At 41.5% G+C, this 21,387-nt stretch overlaps 1 protein-coding gene across 1 annotated transcript in view; it reads left to right on the top strand.

Moving 5' to 3' along the window:
* CACNA2D3 (calcium voltage-gated channel auxiliary subunit alpha2delta 3) overlaps window positions 1-21,387 on the top strand; it is an 871,596-nt gene that overhangs the window by 176,102 nt on the left and 674,107 nt on the right. Inside the window, 1 exon segment of the mRNA XM_079115690.1 lies at window positions 11,144-11,260. Coding sequence (XP_078971816.1) covers window positions 11,144-11,260 — 117 coding nt within the window.

Here is a 21,387-nt window from a genome sequence, read left to right as displayed (position 1 = left end):
TAGGGATGTGGCTCAGTGGCAGAGCACTTGCCTTGCATGCATGAGGCTCTGGACTCCTTCCCTAGTATCACAATTGGGGAAAAAAAAAAAAAAAAAAAAAAAACAAATATGCCGAGGAGACTCTGCCGCCCTCACCCTCACCACTGATCCAGTTCCATGCTGCTCTCCTGGCACAGGTGCTGCTCACAGGTGATGGTCCATCTGTCCAGCCCTGCAGAACTGGGAGCCGGCTCCTCCCTGCCTTCTCTCTGCTTGCTCTTTGGACTGCAAGTCAGGGCCTTGTCCCCCACTCTCCTCCTCTTCACCCCACACAGGCTCTTTGGTGCTGATGCATTGCCTCTTGTTCTAAAAAATGGCCTTCCTCAAGGATGTTTCTCAGACTTCACTGGATCTGGAAGAGGACAAGGTTAATAGTGGCTTTTTTATTTTTTTTTTTAACTTTGGTGACTTGATTGGTGTACCTGCAGGAACCAGAATTATTTGTCTAAATATGACATTTTTCACGTTTAATAGAAAAATGTTCTTCGGTGACTGAGAGTCCCATGAAGTCAGTCATTTCTGCTGTTGTTACAGTTAAGAGGAAGTGTTCCTAACATCAGCTTAAAAGATTTGGAAGTGTATTTACTTGGAAACATAATTGCTTAGAAGTGGTGTGTGTTGAAGTGGCACTTCTGTATGCAATAATTGAGTTGAGAGGAATACTAAGTACATTTATGTCATAATAAGAAAATGACACTGCCTATAAGCAGAGACCCCAAAATTGCAGATGATTAGTTTTTACTGCAACATCTTCAGTAACATATCTGAAAACTGTCATTCCCTATACAAATATAGACTTTGAGCAACCAATTTCTGCCAGAAGACAGTCATCCCCAAAAGAGTTCCTTTTGAAGACCCATCAGAGCCTTGTGAATACATTGAGAATGTCCACTGTCCAGAGCAGCATTTGGAGCTAGTTGGTCTGGTAGGTTCTGAATATTGGTTGGCAGGCTCTTCTTGTTGTTGAAGAAAGAGAATGACCATTTTTGGAAGTTTCAGGGCAAATGCTGGGATTTATTGCCTCCTCTGCCATCGCTGCTATCATATTTTGGGTACTTTATGCACTGTCCAACTTTCTTCTGGGTACTGCACATACTTCTCCTCATCCGATTGTTCCAAGAACAGTATGGAGCTTGTAGTCACTTCACAGTGAAGGAAGGGAGGCTGGTGGAAGCCAGGAAACTTGTCACAGACCAAGTAAGTTGTGCCACAGGACTTGAACTTGATATGTCTGACTGGAGAGCCCCTAGTGTTAGCACCAAGTCAGACTGCCCATCAAGCACACAGTGATGGTCTTCCTCTGATTTGAACCCTGGACCCTGCTGTCAGGCCCCAAATCATCAACACTGCAGCAAAATTGGTACATATTTTTTCCTAACCAACATCATGATGAACTGTCTTCACTGGGAATAATGGAGAAGACAGAGCAGAAACTGCATTCCTCTGTCCCACTGAAAGGACATAAAGCTTACAGCTTTACATGCAACCTAAAGAGATCATCCCCTCTCTGTTTTTCCCTCCTGCACTGCACCTTGTTTCACTGTCTATTAAGTTTTGATCACAAATACCTTGCCTCTGTTTATCTTGTGATGGCTCATGATTGTCTCATTACATTAACAGGGTCCTTCATGGACTGCCTCTCACAGGGATTAGATATGCTGTACAATCATCCCCTTTCCTAGGAGCTTTGACTAATTCATCATTTTACAACCCTCCCTGGGACCCTCTATCTACCTGCTGACCATGATGACCAGTTTTTCCTGGCCAGAGCATCCTTCCACATCCAACAGAAGTGACATACCTGCACTGCAAACAGGTGAAACCCAAGTTTTGAGATGAAACTCAATTTCTGCTTCTGCTGGTAGGGGGGTGGTCTGTGTGAGGTTGCAGGTTTTTGCAGCAGAGAAGTGTTGTCGCACGTAATGGCAGGCCATGCCCTCCAGTGTTGCAACAGATCCCGCAGCTCACCACCAACTTCTTCTTCTTTCTGGGTTCTTATCTCGTGAGTTGGAAGAATAAAATCCATAGACCAGGGTGAGTGAGTGTAAGAGCAGGATTTATTGGATACAAACAGGAACAACTCTTCTAGGCAAGAGAGGGCCCTGTAACAGTTTTTCTCCTTCAGAGTATGCTAGTCTGTGGGTTTATATAGCACTTGGGTCGCTGCTCTTGATCCAAACTTATGCTAGTTAAGGTTTGGAAGAAGTACCAATACTATTGGTTCAAACTTATGCTAATTAGGGTTTGGAAATGGACTAACACTATTCGTCAGTTCTCAAGTCCCAACTTCCATTCAGGTCTGCCTCACTTTCATTTTCTTGCCTCAAGTTAGAAAGGAGGTTGAGATCGCCAGATGGGGCTGCAGCGCTGTGTGGAGTGGGATTCTGCAGCAACCATCTATACCGTGCCCAGGCCTGGCCACCAAAGGATGACAGGTCAGAGTACCTTGGTTCACCTTGGTGCTGCTTGCCATGCCTCAGGCCCACTGCACCTGTATGGTGGGTTCCATGCAACAGAGGCAAGTAGGTCAGCTGTGTGGCTTGACATCTGAGGAGCCATGTCACAGGTATGTGCATGGGAGAAGATCTATACTAATGGCTGTGTGGCATGTGAAGCTCTGAGTTCAGGTAGAAATTGTTACCATCTAGGAGTGCTGGGTTCATGTCTCCATTCAGCAAAGAATAGAAAAACAGAACACAGAGATAGCAAGCAATAAGTAGGTTTATTGCAAAAGAGAGAGAGACTTCACTGAAGAGAAGGGGCCCCAGAGCTGGGAATCCGGAATATCCTTCTTTCCTTATCTCCTTCCCTGTCCACATGCTCCTCACTATTATTGATTGGTGTCCTCTCTGTCCACATGTGATGTTTTAGTTTTTTTATTGGGTTCCTTTCTTAGGAACACGAGTATGGAAGTGTCTGTCTGATTGCCCCCCCCCCCCCACTTGTGCCCAGGAGCACTTACATCAAGCAGGAAGTTCTGGCCCTGCCCCCAACTGCCTCACTCACCATCTTGCCCTGGCTGCCTAAGCCCTTCTACATCTCCCTCAAAATGACCCACGCAGCTCTGTTCCAACTTGTATTGCTTATTTTTAAACAAAATGCACCAAAAATAATTCATGTTGTAACTCGAGGGAATCACATGTATTTGCCAAGGTAACCCATCTGTCTCCACACCCTGAAGCCCGACACGTGGTAGGCAATTTGTAAATATTTGTTTAATGAACAAAAATAGTAATAATTTCATGAAGCTACTTTTTGTTTTTTTTTTGTTGGTGGGGTAATCCTTTCTTAAATAATTGGTTTAATGGATTTAATCCCTTATACTGTGGCTATTTTAGAGCTTGAAGGAATGAGAATAAGACAAAATGTTGAGCCTCAACATGGGAACACAGGCTCCTTCACTTTTTAATTGCAAACCACTTTTAAGGATTCTGGACTTGGATTGTCTCTAGGTTGCCATCTCAGTGACAGGATTTCCCAGGGCACCTGGGTTTGGGGGATTTCAAGGGAAGTGCCAAGACTTAGGTGAGGGCTGGAGAAGCAGACCTGTTGCTGTCAAGTCATGGGCTTGAAGGCAGACTCCCCAGATTCTCACCTGGGGGTGGGCAGGTCCTTGTGATGCCATCTCCTCCCCTGGACCTTCTGTCAATCCTCATGCTGTGATTTAATGATGCCCACTCCAAAGATGTAATTTTGGTTTTGATAAGAAAATTTAGCCAAGAGAGTGTGTTAAAATGCACCCATGGCTTTGGCTGATGACTTTCTGAGTCTGTTTTCTACCTTATTTCCTGGTACTGAGCACATTCAAAGACCCTCTTGCATGTTCAGCTTTTATCCCAATTACTTGTGATTGGTTGGAAGTCTCCTGACTTGAGCTCCCTCTCTGGGGGCAGTTCCAGGTGACTCACTTCTAGATATGCAGTTATCATGTAGAGAAAAAAAAAAATGACCCAAATGTATGAGCAACATTAAGTGTCCTGACAGTGAAGTAGTGCTTTTCTCTTCCTGGTGTTTGTGTGAAATGATCTGGCAAAATAGATGCTGCAGAAATAATGCGTTTCTGTGTCTCCCTTCTCAAGTGATAAATGTCCTTGGCTCATCATGGGATTTCTTGCCAAATGCTGATTCTGCTAACAGAAGAAATGGAAGCCTTGGATGTTCTTATACGACAGGGGAATGCAAAGTTTCTCAGGCTTGCCTTCCTTCTGTGTCATGAATGCTAAGAGGTAATTTGCAGAGGGCTGTGTCCTGCCTGAACCCTTGGCTGAAGTCACAGGTTCCCTTGCTCAGGCATCTGCTGCTCCTGCACCCAGCCACGGGAGGGCAAATCCAGGAGCACTGGCACCATCAACCACCTTGTTGCAATTTGTTACTCAAAGAGCTTCGATTCAAGAAGGCAGAATGTGACAACAGCTCACAGCACCTAATAGGACCCTCTGTAGCAGAAGGGCCAACAGGGAAGAGCAAGGGAGCAGTAGGATTTGGGGTGGCCCATTATGACTAGGCATCGTGCTGGGGACTTTCACAGAAGTCCTTCCAGTGAGATTATCGTCCCTGGCATTCTGACTGAGGTCAAGGAGGTCAAATAACATCCTTAAGTGACACAGTCAGCCAGCCCAAACTGCTACTGTGTCTGAACACCAGCCCTCTTGCTGTCTCCCAGGGAGCTCTGGGAGACATTTTTATTTGTGCTTTTGAAAAACCTCAATGTACAGAATAGAGAGGAGGAAGGCATACCTGGAGGGAGTGGTCAGCACAAATACTCTAAACCCTTGAATGACTCCAACTGTTACAGGTCTCCACACCTGCCACTCACCTGCCAAGTATGGATGCAGTTCAAACTGTCAATCACAGCCCTTCTTCCCTCCCACCCGACCCTTTGGTACCAGGGATTGAACCCAGTGGTGCTTAACCACCAAGTAGCATACCCAGTCTTTTTAATGTTTTATTTAGAGACAGGGTCTTGCTGAGTCGCTTAGGACCTTACTAAGTTGCTGAGGCTGGCTTTAAATTTGCAATCCTCCTGTCTCAGCCTCCTGAGCCACTGGGATCACAGGCATGTGCCACTGCACCTGGCCCAATTTTGGCAGTTCACTGGCCTCCTCTAGCACTTCACTGGCCTCAGCTCTCACACATGCCCCACTCCTTGGTGCAGATGCTCCAGCGAAGTGGAACAGGGCAGTTCCAGGGCCGCCTTCCAGACAAGTTTGCTCCTTTCCCTGCTGATATTGATACTGTCAAGAGCTGTGTGTGCACCTTTGTGGCCGGATTCCAAGCTCTCTCTCAGCGACTGCTAGACTTCAGCTGTGCCCTGGCTGTGTGGCTTTTGCTTTCAGCTGCTGCCCTTGTCAACTGGCGATGTCTCCGCTTCTTGGTGTTTGACTCTCTTGGAGAGTCTGAGCCACTGCTGGCTACAAATTCAAAGAAACAGGTGTTTTTTTATGGCAGGGAGAAGGGCCTTAGGAAACAAGTTTGCAAATATTTGGGCTGTCAGTCTTCTATCCTTCTACCCCCCAAGTGCAAAAATCTGAGCAACGGGAAGTCAGGCCTCCCAGGATTCACACCTGTCTCTGAACATTTGACTCCCTAAGCCGACTGAAGCTCTCTGTGCCTCCGCTCCCCACCTGCAAGGCAGGGATCATAGCACCTCTCAGGAGAGTTGTGGGGACCTGACAAATTAATGTACGAGAAACTTCTAGCCCTGTGTTCTGTAGGACTAATTTTACTGACTTCCATAGACCCTGTTGACTAACTATATAGATTTTGATGGGGACTATATTCCCCAAAGGAATCTGTTTAGTAGGTGGCCATATTCTATTCTAAATAGAACAGCAACTTTCATATTTTCCAACTTCTAAAATAGTATATTTGTGGTAAACATTAGAAAAACAGGTGACCAAAAAGAAGAAAGAAAAATTATCATTTGTAATTGTATAGCCAACTGTGAATGCTTGGCATACATCCTCTTAGCTCTGCATGTATATGCAGATTAGTGATTTAAAAGAAAAAGCCATCAATTACTATCTAGAATATATTGTAACATACTGAGCACATTTCCTATGTTGATTGACAGTTTGAGATGGCCATGTGGAATTCTGTTGTATCTTTGTAGCTTATTCTGTCCAGTTGGTGGAGGTCAAATTGTTTGGTTTTCTGCTTTAGGTATCTTTTAAAAAAAAATTAAAATTTTATTTGTTCTAAATAGTTGTACATGACAGTAGAATGTCTTTACATATTTTGATAGACCATACATAGAGTGTAATCTCTCATTTTTCTGATCATACATATTACAGGATCACCTTTTTAATGATTCTGATCTGTATTACCATTTTGAGCCACCAAGGGCTTGTGATTGATTAATGAGTTTCATCAGGTTACTCTTTCTATTCTTCAAAATCTTTTGATTCCAGCAAAGTGAAACATTTCCTGGAAAGACTAAGGCATCATGTTGTTCTGACCTGATTTCAGCTGACGATAGCACATCTTGAAAATACAGAGCATTTTCCAGATATGGGGTAACTTCCCCAGGGGGGTAGGAAAGTAATGCATACTTGCCCTGATAGCAGAGAGGACCTGTTGGCACCTATCCTAAAGGAGGGGACTCAGGCTAGAAGAGGAATGGAACCAGGGAACTATTGAGTTTGCCCTAGATCTGGAATCCTCCGTTTGGTAGATAGTTTCATGTTGAGATTTGTCACTAGGACATAGGCATAAGTAGTCCTGGGAGACTGACACACTGTAAGGTCAGTGGCCCTTTTTCACAGAACAGACTCAGAGGACAGATGTGGGAAGATTGCATTGAAAAGTTGGTGGGAAATTCGAGTTAAATTGATTCCTTCTAGAAAGCTAGTGGAAGAAAAACATGCAAATAACATATGTGACCAGAATACTGGGACCCAATATAAAAACCAAAAGATTCAGGTATGGGGACACTGTGAAAACCATTTTATGTGTCTTTCTCTTAAGCCTCCGTCTCTATCACCTGAAGTCACAGAATCACTGAAGACATTTATTTCACTGATTCTATAAATATGAGGTTGACATTAATTTTTTTATTTATTTTTTATTTTTTGGTAGTGAATCAGCCTTGGGTATAAGCTGGCCCCTGCTGTGGGCTTTTGGAGCACATCTGGCAGTCAGCAGGGAACCCCCAGGATTTTTGGCTCCAAATATATTGGCTTGCATTCAGACTTAGGGAAAGTTTCCAGTGACTATCATTGAAGTTTTATTCAGACACCAGAGGACGCTGTTAGCTTAAGCCAGGACTGGGCAGGCCAGGATTCCATATCCCAGGCCAATCCAGTCACCTCTTGGTGGCTGGGAGAGGCCACCCTTCTAGGATAATGCACCTGCCACACCTGCCTTTTCTTTATATAGCATTGTATTAACAAGCGTCACCCAGAGAAGTCCTGTAAGTGTCTGCTGTGTGTGGGGGGAGTGGCCATCATGAAGGTCTATCCTTGTCTTCTGGGCCACACCAATGCCAGGAGAGATGGGCACAGAGTTCTTTGGGCCCTGGGATGGAATGTGCTGCATCCTTGTTTTGGGGAACCAGGACAACTTTGGTGGGGAAGGAGGGGAAGGCTAGAAGAAAGAAAAATGACTTGCAGGTAAGATGAAAGACAGGGGTCTTCCAGACAAACCCATGTGATTTTTTATGAATGTTCTCAGAAGTAGGAAACTATAACTCTTGGAACATTATGGGACCATGCAGAGCAGTTCAGAACATCCACCAAATAACAGCAGATGTATATTTTGGTCTAGATTCAGGTGGTCCAGTAATAGCACTTAGTTTATTTCTACTAATAATTAAGATCAACTTAATTCTGAAAAACTCTCAGCCCTTGGGCCTGGCATTCAGGTCAGAGGCTCCAATGTCTAGTCTGAGGGTCCCTTCCAGCCTTCCTTCTCTGCCAGTGACTAGTGATGGGAGCTGAGAACTCCATGTCTAGGGTCCTACCCACTTGTACCAGTATGAAGGGGATCTTGTGGCTCCTAGAACCCAAGGCCCTATCCCCCAGCCTTCCTGCTGGGCCCTAAGGATTTCCTTTTAGTCTCAGGGACCTAAGGAATTCTCTCTTTACTTTTCTTCCCTCCCTTTAAGTCCCTTCCTCTGTCTTCAAACCCTAATCTTCTCCTTACAGGATACCCAGTATTATTGGAAATTTGAACTGAGAAGAGATGTGTTTTGAGTGACATGTACATACATCATCTCTTCCTACCTCAGCCTTGGGTATAAGCTTGTTTCTGCTGACCAGGCAAAGAGAGACCCCTTCCACTTTACATTTTTGAAGGTAAAGGTTGGGGAGAATAAGGAGAAGATATAAATGTAGATGTCAGAAATTATCCTGCTGTTAAAAAATGGTTTTATTCTCCACTTTTAAAAAAGACTCTAGACATCCTAGAGCCAAGATGTGATGTGAACCCATTGTTTTTTCTATGTAGGAGTTTGGGGTGAGGGGCTAGTTACTACTTCACAATTTCTACAAATTAAACATACAACCCACTTTTAGTTCCCCAATCTTTGAAAAACTTCATAAATGTAATGGATTTATATTGATAGGAAAAATATATTGAACTCCATTGGGCAGATTACTAGTAATAAACATTTATTTCCACGGGGAACAAAATCTAAGATCTAACTAAAATCTTTAGTTAAACCAACTCTTTGATCTCAGGACCACTTTCCATTCTTACAAAATAGTCAAGTCCTCCGGATGAGCTGCTGTTTATGTGAGTGGTTTCTGTTGATATTTGTCCTATTAGAAATTAAAATCAAGAAATTTAAAAAGTAATTCAAGAGACAAAAATTTATTATATAAATAATACTTCATGAAAAAATAACTATGATTTCCAAAATACAAAAAAAATAGGGGTGCATTTCTCCCTTCATTTTGCACATCTCTTTAATATTTGACTTAGGAAGAGACAGGTGGATTTTCCCATCTCTTCTGTATTCAGTCTGTTGTGATTTGTTGACATCCATGGAGAAAATTGGTATTACATAGATAGGCTGCTGGGAAAAGGAAGGTTTCATGGATCCCTGAGAGGGTTAGGGACCCTCAGGAGTTTGGTGGGGATCACTCTGAGAGCTCAGTGTAGTTTTTTTTTTTTTTTTTTTTTTTTTGCGGCTCTGGGGATTGAACCCAGGGCCTTGTGCTTGTGAGGCAAGTGCTCTACCAACTGAGCTATCTCCCCAGCCTCTCAATGTAGTTTTAATTTTCATTTTTCTAATTGCTAGAGATGTTGAACACCTTTTCATATATTTTTTGACCATTCGTATTTCATCTTCTGTGAAGTTCCTGTTCTGTTCCTTTGCCCATTCATTGATTGGGTTATTTGTGGGGTTTTTACGGTGTTAAGTTTTTTTTGAGTTTTTTGTGCATCCTAGAGGTTAATACTCCAGGTGAGGTGAAGGTGGTAAAGATTTTCTTACATTCTGTAAGTTCTCTGATCATGTTCTTGATTTTTCCTTTGCTGTGAAGTAGCTTTCTAGTTTGATGCCATCCCATTTATTGATTCTTGATTTTACTTTTTGTGCTTTAGCAGTCTTTTTTTTTTTTTTTTTTTTTTTTAGCTATGAAGCAGAAATATATTTAGAAGACAAACAATATGCACATAAGTGGCTATAACCACAGACTTGAACACATTGTTTTGTAGGTTTGTTTTCAACTCTTGCAGTGTCATGTGGCAAAAGCTTAGGTTAGTCATCAAAATATTTTTTTTTTAATGATGAACATAATAATTTTATTGATTGTGGTGCTGGTTTCATGGGTATGTACATGTGCCAGAAGACAGAACTATACACCTAAGATATATACAGGTTAATATGTGCCAATTAAACCTCCTTTTTTTTTTTATTGTAAACAAATGGGATACATGTTGTTTCTCTGTTTGTACATGGCATAAAGGCATACCATTTGTGTAATCATAAATTTACATAGAGTAATGTTGTTTGATTCATTCTGTTATTTTTTCCCTTCCCCCCACCCCTCCCTCCCCTCTTTACCCTCTATACAGTACTTCCTTCCTCCATACTTGCCCCCCTCCCTAACCCTAACTCTAACCCTAACACTAACCCTTCCCTCCCCCCCATTATGTGTCATCTTCCACTTATTAGCGATATCATTCGTCCTTTGGCTTTTTGAGATTGGCTTATCTCACTTAGCATGATATTCTCCAATTTCATCCATTTGCCTGCAAATGCCATAATTTTATCATTCTTTATGGCTGAGTAATATTCCATTGTGTATATATACCACAGCTTCTTTATCCACTCATCAATTGAAGGGCATCTAGGTTGGTTCCACAGTCTGGCTATTGTGAATTGAGCAGCTATGAACATTGATGTGGCTGTATCTCTGTAGTATGCTGATTTTAAGTCCTTTGGGTATAGGCCAAGGAGTGGAATAGCTGGGTCAAATGGAGGGTCCATTCCAAGTTTTCTAAGGAATCTCCACACTGCTTTCCAGAGTGGCTGCACTAATTTGCAGCCCCACCAGCAATGTATGAGTGTACCTTTCTCCCCACATCCTCGCCAACACCTTTTTGAGGGAGTCTGTTCCTGAGCCAATATGATGGAGAGTTGGGCCTGCTTTTTCTTCTAGCAGGCACAGGGTCTCGGGTCTAATTCCTAGGTCCTTGATCCACTTTGAGTTGAGTTTTGTGTAGGGTGAGAGATGGGGTTTCAATTTCAGTCTACTATATATGGATTTCTAGTTTTCTCAGCACCATTTGTTGAAGAGCTTGTTTAAACAGCTAAATTACTGGATTATATGATGGGTTTTAAATGAAAATGATCTTCAATTGAGAAAACGTAGAAACGGTGGGTCCAATCCTATTATGAACAGACTGATTATTTTTAGTTTAAGGTTTATTCCTTTTCTAGGTACCAGCTGAATTTCCAAGGAGAATCAAAGTCCATTTTCATGTTTTCTCATAGTTGATTTAATAATGGAGAATCACAGTCCAGTAGCCCCAAATCAACAAGAACAGTGATATTAACATTTTATTTTTATTTATTCTCATAGGTGGATGTATCTTGTAATTATAGGCATGGAGTTTTAGTATCATGTGCCTTTAATGTTGTCCTCCCTCCTTACAGAAATACAAAGAGTATGAGAAAGATGTTGCTATAGAAGAAATCGATGGCCTCCAACTGGTGAAAAAGTTGGCAAAAAACATGGAGGAGATGTTTCACAAGAAGTCGGAAGCAGTACGGGTAAGTCCCCTGGTTTCTGCTCTGTGTTGCTGTGTCCCTCAGCTTGAGAGACTGGGCCTGACGAGCCCAACTCTCAAAGATAAAAGTTGTCTCTTCCATGGGCACTTTTATTTCTTCAGTCTAGTTAACCAGGAAAAGCAGTTACTAGGGAATTTATTGCACTTTACATGTTGGGTTCCTGGACCAGTTTTCTTCATAGGATTTTATGCCTTCAGCAGAGATGCCACCAACCATACAGCTGTGGAGGATGGGCCTCCACCTGTGTGACATACCCAGTAATTATTGAGAATCATTCAAGGGTACATGGTGCTTCAATTAAGCAAGTATAAAAAATGTAAGCCATGCTTGTCAAAATATAGAATGGAAAAATCTCAATGGAGGTTTAGAAGTTGGAAGTTCTCCTGATCTTTGTTGGAACATTACTATAATTAAAGTGTTTGGTTGACCAGTATCAGCTCCTTGAATTTTCAAAGCATCAGTTGAATGAATAGAAATGCAAACCCCAGGTGTATTATTTTAGATTTCCAAGATGGCTTCAGACTTTATTGCTTGTTGCCAAAGAGGGTCTCACATTTTTGGTGTAGGACATGTAAATGCCACAGTAGCCCGTATTAATGTTAAGCCGGCACAGGACAGTAGGAGAAATTATAATCTGAAGAGTTCTTTATTTCTAATGTCAGTTTGCTTACATTCTAGTCTTAATAATTTTCTCCAGAATCTGTTATAAAAGGCAACTTTCTGCTTCAGCTTTTCTTACCTAGTTTGCCAAACCAATGTCCTTGAGTTATTTCTGCCTTAGACCTAATAAGCCCACATCTTTGCTTGTCTTTAAAACATTTTCATGCTATTCTGATTCAGGGCAGGAGACCTTTGTCTCTTAATTAAGTTTTTATTTTTGGTAAAACAGTTTTTATGAATCTCAGCTTCTTCATCTGTAAAATGGGAAAAACTCAGGCCATGGTTGTGAAGTTCAAACAGTTATGATTCTGAGTCAGTAGCACAGATTCTGCACATGACCAATGCTAAAGAATTGGAGCTGCTTCACCACTATGGTTATTGTTTAAATAAGGTGAGACTTCTTTGCAGAAGCTCTGAAGTGCCTTGGAAGAAAGAAAGCACCTTTATCTTCTGCAAAACAAGTGAGCTGAGGGCTAGCTTGGAAGCTGCAAGGTGGCTTCTGCCACATCCTTGTGTCACTTCCTTGAAGCAGGTTGTCTCCATCACAGACCAGGCAGTCTAGTGGCTCTTCAAATCTAGCAACAGAGCCCCAAAGTAAAAAAAAAAAAAAAAAAAAAATATATATATATATATATATATATGTCATAATTTTTAAAAAGCTCCTTGTACTTACGATTTTGTGCTTTAAAATGGACCCTTATTTGTGCTTTAAAATGGACGCTTATTTGATGGAACTTTTAGAATATATCGAAAAATATCAAATAGGGGCAGACATCTCTTAAAATTCTCACTACTCGGCTAAAAACTATGGCTTATGCTCTTCTGTGTTACTTTCCTTCCAGTCTTTTCTGTTTGCCTTGCTATGTGTATACATGTGTGCATTTCCTTATTTCATATTTGCAGTTATGGTGCCTGTTCACTTTTATACCCAGCTTCTTATCACATCTTTCTAGCCCTCTAGTGTATTTCCCTGGTTGACTGTATTTTGTGATTTTCTTCAATGGCTGTGTAGACATTTTAGTCTACAAGTGTATCATCATTGATCCTGCTGCTCCTATATATTTGGGTGTTTAGGTTATTTGCAAGTTTTGAAATAGATATTGCTGCATTGAATCTTCTTGTACATCAATAAATTGAATAACCAAGTACCTATGGCATGTTGGGTGCTCTTTTGAGGATTTTGTATGGACCCACTTATTTTGTTCTTGTCACAGTCCCATGATGGAAGTTACTCTCATCATTCCCATTTTACAAAAGAGGAGATGGAAAGACTGCAGTTAGGTAGCTTCTCTGAGGAGGTCATATGAAAAGCAAGAAGTAGTTTCCAGACTCCTGGAGTCCATGTTCTTCACTGCTCTGAGAGCCCAGAATCCTAAGGACACTTTAGTCTCCTTAATATGAATCTCCATGCCTGGAGAACAGTTCGAAGTCTCTGAACCAATCTTGAAGGTTCCTCGTGCTGATGAAAACATTTCTGTCCAGATAAGCTTGTACCAATTCATAACTTGCTAGCAGGAATGGGATGTGAGTGCTCATTTCCCTGATACAAAACCAAAACAAATATATATGTTAATAATAAAAAAACCCCACTGTAATTACTATTTTCTGTTTATGAAATGCATACTTCTTTGATAAAACTTTCACAATATTTTGAAAAATATCAAGCAGGGAGAAAAAAAAAATCCCCTAAAATTCCCACCACCTGGCAGAAAACTATGGCTTATGTGCTTGTGTTTCTTTCCTTCTGGTCTTTTATCTTTGTCTTAAATAACTTGTAACAACATTGTCAATTTGAGAGGGTTAAATATTGTTTTAACTTGCATTTCTTTGTGAATTACAGTTAGGATATTAAATAAATATCCTTTGCTTCTACTTCTGCAACAGATAGGCAAGAAGCCCTGGCGTCTACAACTTGGGGGGTTCTTGGAGGGGCATGTGTGTAGCATGGCACTGGAACCAAGGGCCCAGCCAGCACCAGATCCTATATCTCATTCCTTTGAGGCGATATACCCACAGGGTGAGTGAGACCTGGGCTCCGGAACTACTGTTGCAGATCTCAGGTAGGAGGACAGTGAGAAAAGCTGAGTGACCTCTGTGGATCTATTTTTCCTCATTTACCTTGCTGGAAGTGTTAGGAACAGTCAGTGGCTTAATAAGTGCTTATGCATTTGTCGACTTAGTGATGCACCAGGTCCGGTGCTGGTAGGTCATCTCATTCAATTCTAACATTGCCCCTAGGAGTTGTCAGGCTTGGCAGAAGGAAGTCATTTGCCTAGGAAGGGGAAGGGCTAAGTGGAGTACGTTTGTGCACCCTGGTGGTAAGTGTGCAGCACCTCTGTGTTATATCTATACAAAGTGTTCAGCCCAGAGCCTGGAAACCAAAGACATTCAGGGAACATTGACTGTTACTTCTGGTTAAGGGTCTTTCCATCTTGTGCGCATTCAATAGTGAAGGATAGAGTCTTGGAGCTTCAGGAAGCACCTGGATAATGATAGATAGGAACATGAACTGGGTTCCACCTCTTCATATTGCCTAATTTTGGAACCTTTTTGCTTTAAATTAGTGAGGTTAAAAAAAAAAAAGACTACTTGATATGGTTAGTGTGGTTCCTTTGAGAATAAAAAAGCTCTGTTTGAATTGAAATGTTCCCAGAATCAAGGCAGCCAGGGTCCTTTGAAGTGTATTTTAAAGTAGACATGCAGGGCCTGTATAAGTACGCTGGGTGCTGTGACATCCAGGGAGCATATCCAGTGCTATGTGTCTTGATACCAAGTTGGGGTTTTGGTTGGAGACAGTTGAGATGGATCTGGACTCCATGGTGTGCCAGACAGCTCTATTGGCAGCAGTCAGGAACCATGTGGCATTTGGAATGAAATGTTGGTTTATACCCAATCCAGGGGAGCAGTGACTGTGACTCTTTTCATATTATAATGACACCTCACTTCTCCAGCAGGAAAGGTTGCTGTTTGCCTGTGGGATTTGTAAGTATTGGAAGAGCAAAGACCTCAAGTTCAAGTTGGCCTATGGCTTGCAGCAGAGTCATTATTTGTGGCATTGCACTAGAATGCACTGCTGTGAAACGGGACAGGTCCCTTTCCCAAGCCACCCACCCAGCAGTCCATGGTCCGGGAACAGAATGAGTTTTAGGTTTTCTTCTGCTGCAGTTATGTAACCACTCTACTCCAAGCCTCCATCCCTATCCTCCATCAGGTCAGAGGTTTGGGGCCCTTCCCTCCTGCCTTCCTGGTGCCCAGTGCCCATCAATCTTGTGTGGCTCATCATTATGACTCGAGAACACATGCTCTCAGCAACCTGGGAGGCTGAAGTAGGAGGATTGCAAGTTCAAAGCCAGCCTCAGCCAAAGTGAGACCCTGTCTCTAAATAAAATATAAAATAGGGCTGGGGATGTGGCTCAGTGGTTAAGCACCCCTGGGTTCAATCCATGGTACGCCCCCCAAAAAGGAAGAACACATGCACGAGAAACTTAGCTCCCAGAAAACACTGATGATTAAAATTTCTACGGATATGTATAAAATACACATGAGACCAGCAATAGCAATTTAGAAAACCTAGGAAACCACAAAAACAACCTCTTTCATCTGTGAAGGTGGATTCAGCTCGTGCTAGGGGAAAAAAAATGGAGTACTGTGGTAACCCAGCCTGTCATCTCTTGGCTGTTAAACAATGTTGATCTTTTTCTCTGTCTCTTCTGGCTTGATTTCATCATTTTCCTCCATCACTTTTCCCAGTGATTAGTTGAATCAGAGTGATTTTATCATGCTCATCCCTATTTGAATTACTCTCCACTATGCAATTATCCTATCAGAGAAAGTCCTATTTTCTCCCCGTCAGATGTCTGAGGTAAATGTGAAACCTAAAGTGGCCTGCCCATTACATAACCTCTGTCATCGGGTTGGTAATGGACTACATGTAACTTTTTTTCAGGCTAGCAAATTATAAATAACCTTAGCTTCCATAATTGCTATTAACATAATGGTGCCATCATTATGGCTGCATTTCTTAACTGTATCTAGCACTTTTTAATGCCATGGGTGGTTTAATTTTTTTCAGATCCACTCGGAGGCTGGGTCTAGGTTGTTTGATACAGCAATGCTGCCACTTGCTTTCATGCATAGTAATTGTGCCCAAGGCACCATCTCCCAACTTCTTTATTCAAACACATTCATGCTACCAAGCCCTCAATTAGTGTTGTGGAGCATATCGAGTTTTAAGTTCCTTTGAATGGAACCAGAAATGGAATCCATTTGCTTTTAGTTCATTAACATTTCCAGGGAGGTATTTCTCATTGCTGGATCTGAAGGAGAAGATACGCACCCAACTCCCATTGAGCCATTCCAGAGTGACACCTGGAGACTCTTGCCTGTGACATGAGTCAAAGCCTATTGGAGATAGTGACAGAAGGCTCTGAGTTGCTGATGTTGAGAAATGTGTCCTGATTAGAAGGGAGGAAGCAGCAATGGCTGCTCATTGCAGGGTCTTGTCCAGGCAGCCCTCCATATTGTCTTTAAAACCCAAACCTTCATTAGGAGTAGTACGGACTCAATCACCTGAAAGCATCAACTACAATTCTAGGGAACCCCTAGCAGGCACAGCCAACTGCACAGGTGGAGGAGAGTCTGTAGGAAGTAACTCCAAATAACCAAGGACATCTCTGGTTACAGGGGATCTATTTTTTAGGACAGATTCCAGCACAGACAGGAGCATGCCATGATTCTGTGATCTAGGAATGGTTCCTTTAATTGACAGGAACTGGAAAAGTAGATAAATGGAAAAATGACAAAAAGAAGGACAGTATTCTCCCGGATGGTTTCTGTTTTAGTCAGCTTTTTCACTGTTGTGATTAAATGATCTGACCAGCACAATTATAGAGGAGGAAAGGACTCGCCGTTTCAGAGGTCTTCGTCCATTGAAGGGCTTGAAGTGAGGCTGAACATCATGGCCGAAGAGTGTGGCAGAGGGAAGCAGCTCACATCATCAGGAAGCAGAGAGAGAGAGAGAGAGAGAGAGAGAGAGAGAGAGAGAGAGTCTCCACTCTCCAGATACAAAATATATACCCTAAAGCCATGCCCCAATTCCAATTCCAATCTCCTCCAGCCACACCCTACCACTTTAATTAATCCCATCAGGGATTAATTCACTGATTGGGTTAAGACTCTCACAATCCAATCATTTCTCCTCTGAACCTTCCTGTATTGTCTCATGTGAGCTTCTGGGGACACCACACATCCAAACCATAACAGTTTCCTATGGTGAATTCCTCAGAGTGGTTTTTGCCCTTAGTTGTCTAGATCTACTCTGGACGAGGGGATACTGCCTTCACAACAAGATTTGGGCACACTTGTAGGGTCCCCCTATCTTCCCAGGGGTTCGTGATTTCAGTGGTAGGCATGGATCCATGTGCCTTTAAATGCTGGACTCTACAGAGCCACCACAAATTGAACCATGTCTAAGGGAGAGATGGAAATGGGGGAAGACCATAAGGCAGGCTCTGTTTTGGTAGCATAGCAAACAAAGAATTAAGTATTTATTTTATTTGGAATTCAAAAATTTCCCCCAAGGCAATTAATTTGAAGTGTCTAGATGAAGAAACTTCAGTGGGGAGTAGGAAGAGACATGAAAAGCAAGTTGTAACCAAACTCACTTCATGAAGAGTTTGCTGTTTTCAACTTAGATATTTAATAAAATTTCAAAAACACTCTGAAGCTCTTACCTGTAAATAAACTTAATCCTATTTCACTTATTTTCTGATTTATACTGATAAAATGATAAATCAGGCACTTGGAAAAGAGTATTTTGCTTAAAAATAAATACTCTCACTTCTTGGGAAGAGCTAAGAGAGACTAGATTTTGCATTAAGTTTTTCCCTTTCCTATAGCTACCTGCTGTTCATTGCGGAACTGATTCCCATTATAGCTGTACCATGGAAAGTAATTGCTGTTGTACAGTAATTCAATTTCAGTGCATTCACGCGTCAGTTCACCGATAGGGGCTTATCTGGAGAAACCTGGGACTTGAAAGCTTTTTATCGAGAAATTCCACATGCAGCGAGACATTTTTCCTAGGTAACGAATATCAGTATTTGCATTTAATAAACATTTACCTTCTCAGAAAAATGGATTTTTTCCTGTGCAGAAGAGATTTATGCCAATCTTCCAAAAAGCTAGAGGGTACTATTAAAGCAACTTTCTTTTGCTGTTTTTTGACTGGTGCATGTCTACATGTGTATGACTACAAAACACATCTATGTTCCTATATAAATATACACATTGAGGCACAGAATGTAGGATGCACCAAGGTTAAGCAGACCTGTGCCAAAAAGAGAAGCTGTATGAGGAATTATCAGCTATGGGACCAGATGAATTCTTCTGGTTTAAAAAACAAACTGATCAGGGATGGAAATAGGAAATACAGTAGAATGAATCAGACATAACTTTCCTGTGTTCAAATATGAATACTTGACCAGTGTAACTCCACATCATGTACAACCACAAGAATGGGAAGTTATACTCCATGTATGTATAATATGTCAAAATACACTTGACTGTCATGTATAACTAAAAAGAACAAATTTTAAAAAGTTTTACTGGACAAAAAAAAAGAATTTATCTTTGTGGACATTGTGAGGATTATTGGTGAGTCATACTCTCCAATGGCTATCCATTAAGGTAGAAATGAAATTAATAATTTTGCTTAGAAATATCCAAATTAAGGAAAGGGATTTTGTTGTTGTTGTTTGATTGATTTTGTAGTACAGGATTGAATTCAGAGCCCTGCATAGCTAGGCAAGTGTTCTACCACTGAGCTATATCATCAGTTCCCAGAAGAGTTTCTTGGGTGATTTTCTTCTTTAGCTGTTAAGTACAAAATGAACTACAGTGATTCTCAGGAGCTGAATATAGCTAAACACTGATAAGATCACCTGTAGTCCTCAGGCAATAGGTGCAATTGAATGGATCTAACAGATTTTTGTTTTTTTCCCCTTTCTGGGTGGGGTGGGCAATGTGGGGAGCTAAGGATTGAATCCAGGACCTTGTGCATATACTAAGTATACAGTCTACCACCAGTATACAGGCCACACCCTGTCACTTCTGATCTCATTTCAAAATTTCAAAACTTGTTTTTTGAAAGAGGAGGAAATTTATTTCAGAAAAATATTTTTCTTCTGTTTTTAGTCACAGGATGAAGAGGGAAGACACTGTTATTTTTTATGTTGATCTATCTTATTTACTTTTATTTTTTTCAAACTGGGTTCTGCATCCACAGAATCAACTAACTGTGGATGGAAAATACTGGAAAAGAAAAAATTGTTGGTGCTATTTGTGTGTGTGCAAAATTTTTTTCTTATCATGATTCCCTAAATAGTACCATATTTACATTCCATTTCTATTGTCTTAGGTATTATAAGTAAACTGGATACTTTAAAGTATTTGGGAGGATGTTGGTAGGTTATATGCAGATACTATACCATTCTACATAAGACTTGAATATCTGCAGATTTTGGAAACCAAGGGGGGGGGGCGGGTCCCAGAGCCAACCCCCCACAGATACCAAGGGATGACTGCTTTCAAATTCGAAGAATTCATAAGAAAATTTGGAGAAGAACTCTCAAACCACAAGAAATTAAAAAAATAGCATCCATCTGCACTGCATTTGTCAATTTTGATGAGGTTGACAAATCATCCTTGGTTAGTGGTTCAGGGAAAAAAAAATTAAAAACTACTAAAATCCCAGTGCCATGAGGGTGAACCCTGGGAGTTAAATCCTCTTTATCTCCCCAGGACCAAGGTGGGGGTTTTGTGAAAATGAGTGAATGAACTTGCCACACTGGTCATGTCATGGGGTTGAGCACTCATGCTGGGAAAGACTGGTCTCAGGACAGAGGATTGGATAAGATCCTCAGCATTTTCTGTGTTTGCCTCCTCCCCACTCAACAATCCATTTCTCCTCCTTCTCACAAGTGGACTTTGGATTTGGTTTTTGTTGTATAACAACAACATAAAAGTTCTCTAGCTGGACACAGTGGTGCTAGCTTGTAATCCCAGTGGCTTGGGAGGCTGAGGCAGGAGGATCCTGAGTTCAGAGTCAGCCTCAGCAAAAAGCGAGGTGTTAAGCAACTCAGTGACACCCTATCTCTAAATAAAATACAAAATAGGGCTGGGGATGTGGCTCAGTGGTCAAGTGCTCCTGAGTTCAATCCTTGGCACTGCCCCCCTACAAAAAAGTTCCCTTTGCATTCAAAATGAAATGTCATATAAAATCATATTTCCCACTTTGCTTATGTTTTTTCTTCATTTATAAAATCAAAGATTTTCAAAGATTCCCAGTGGCTTTGATTAAGACCAGATGGACCAAGCAGCCTGGGAAACAGAAGCTCTTGACCATGGAGGCCCGATTTGAAATTATGTTACTAGTTCCTGCCATTAGCCAGGGTAGTAACTGAACTCTGTCAGGAAGCCCATGTGGTGACACCAGTCTGAGCCCACCATGCTCTCTGCCTGCCTGGCTGCTATCCCCAGGAGAGTCAGGGTCTGGTCTGCAGGTGGAATGTCTCCATGACACCTCATCTGAACAGAGGGGCGGGTTGGGTGGGCTGGGGCTGATATGGCAGTACTGCACCAAGGGGCTTGTTCCAGTTCTGTTTTTCAGGTTATTTTGTGATTGTTTCAACACATTGGGCCAGGTAGAAAATAATGCCACTTAATTTATACTCAATTGAGGTGAAAGAAATCTTGAAAGGTTTGTGAGTGGGAGGAAATTATGGTGCATCACTGAGGTGTCACAATCAACAGATCCAAATGACAGAAATAAAACCATAATAGCAATAATAATAATAATAAAAGACCACTGCCTGTAATTGTATAAATTACTAGCAAGAAATTAACAATTTTGGAAATATTTCGAATGCATATTTAGTGAGTGTAACTGGGGATGTGTTGGTGGTGTCAGTTGTAGTTTTCTGGTCCTTACTTGATTTCCCATTTGGAGGTGAGGAGCAGTTGGGCCTGCAAACATAGTGAAATTATTTATGTTTTTTAAATTAGGTTATAAGGGGAAAATGAAAAGGTAGTTAGGAATTCATTGGTGTTTTATTTACTCTGCATTCAGCAGAGAGATGACAGCCCTTGCAAGTAATCAGTGTCTTTGTTAATAATCAGCTGGGATGTCATTTCTTATACATCTCAGGCTTGTTAGATGTTTGAATAGACAACACATAATGTTTTATACTATCAGGGGTGAATGTAGATTTTTTTTCTCTTGTGCATTTTAATTGATTTTTTGTGTGTCAGTTGGGGAGGCAAATCAGATCCTGGGGAATATACTTAGAGAGATTGTCTCCTTGCACCAGTGACTCTGGAGCATTCCATTTGGCTGTCTGATGGGCGTCTTTGAGAGAAAACTCTCCAGGAGCTCCTAGAAGCCCCAGGCG

Source organism: Sciurus vulgaris, assembly GCF_902686455.1.
Source record: "Sciurus vulgaris genome assembly, chromosome: 16".
Taxonomy (NCBI): Eukaryota; Metazoa; Chordata; class Mammalia; order Rodentia; family Sciuridae; genus Sciurus; species Sciurus vulgaris.
Note: the sequence above shows the minus strand (reverse complement) of the source record. Positions and strands in the feature narration are given on the sequence as shown.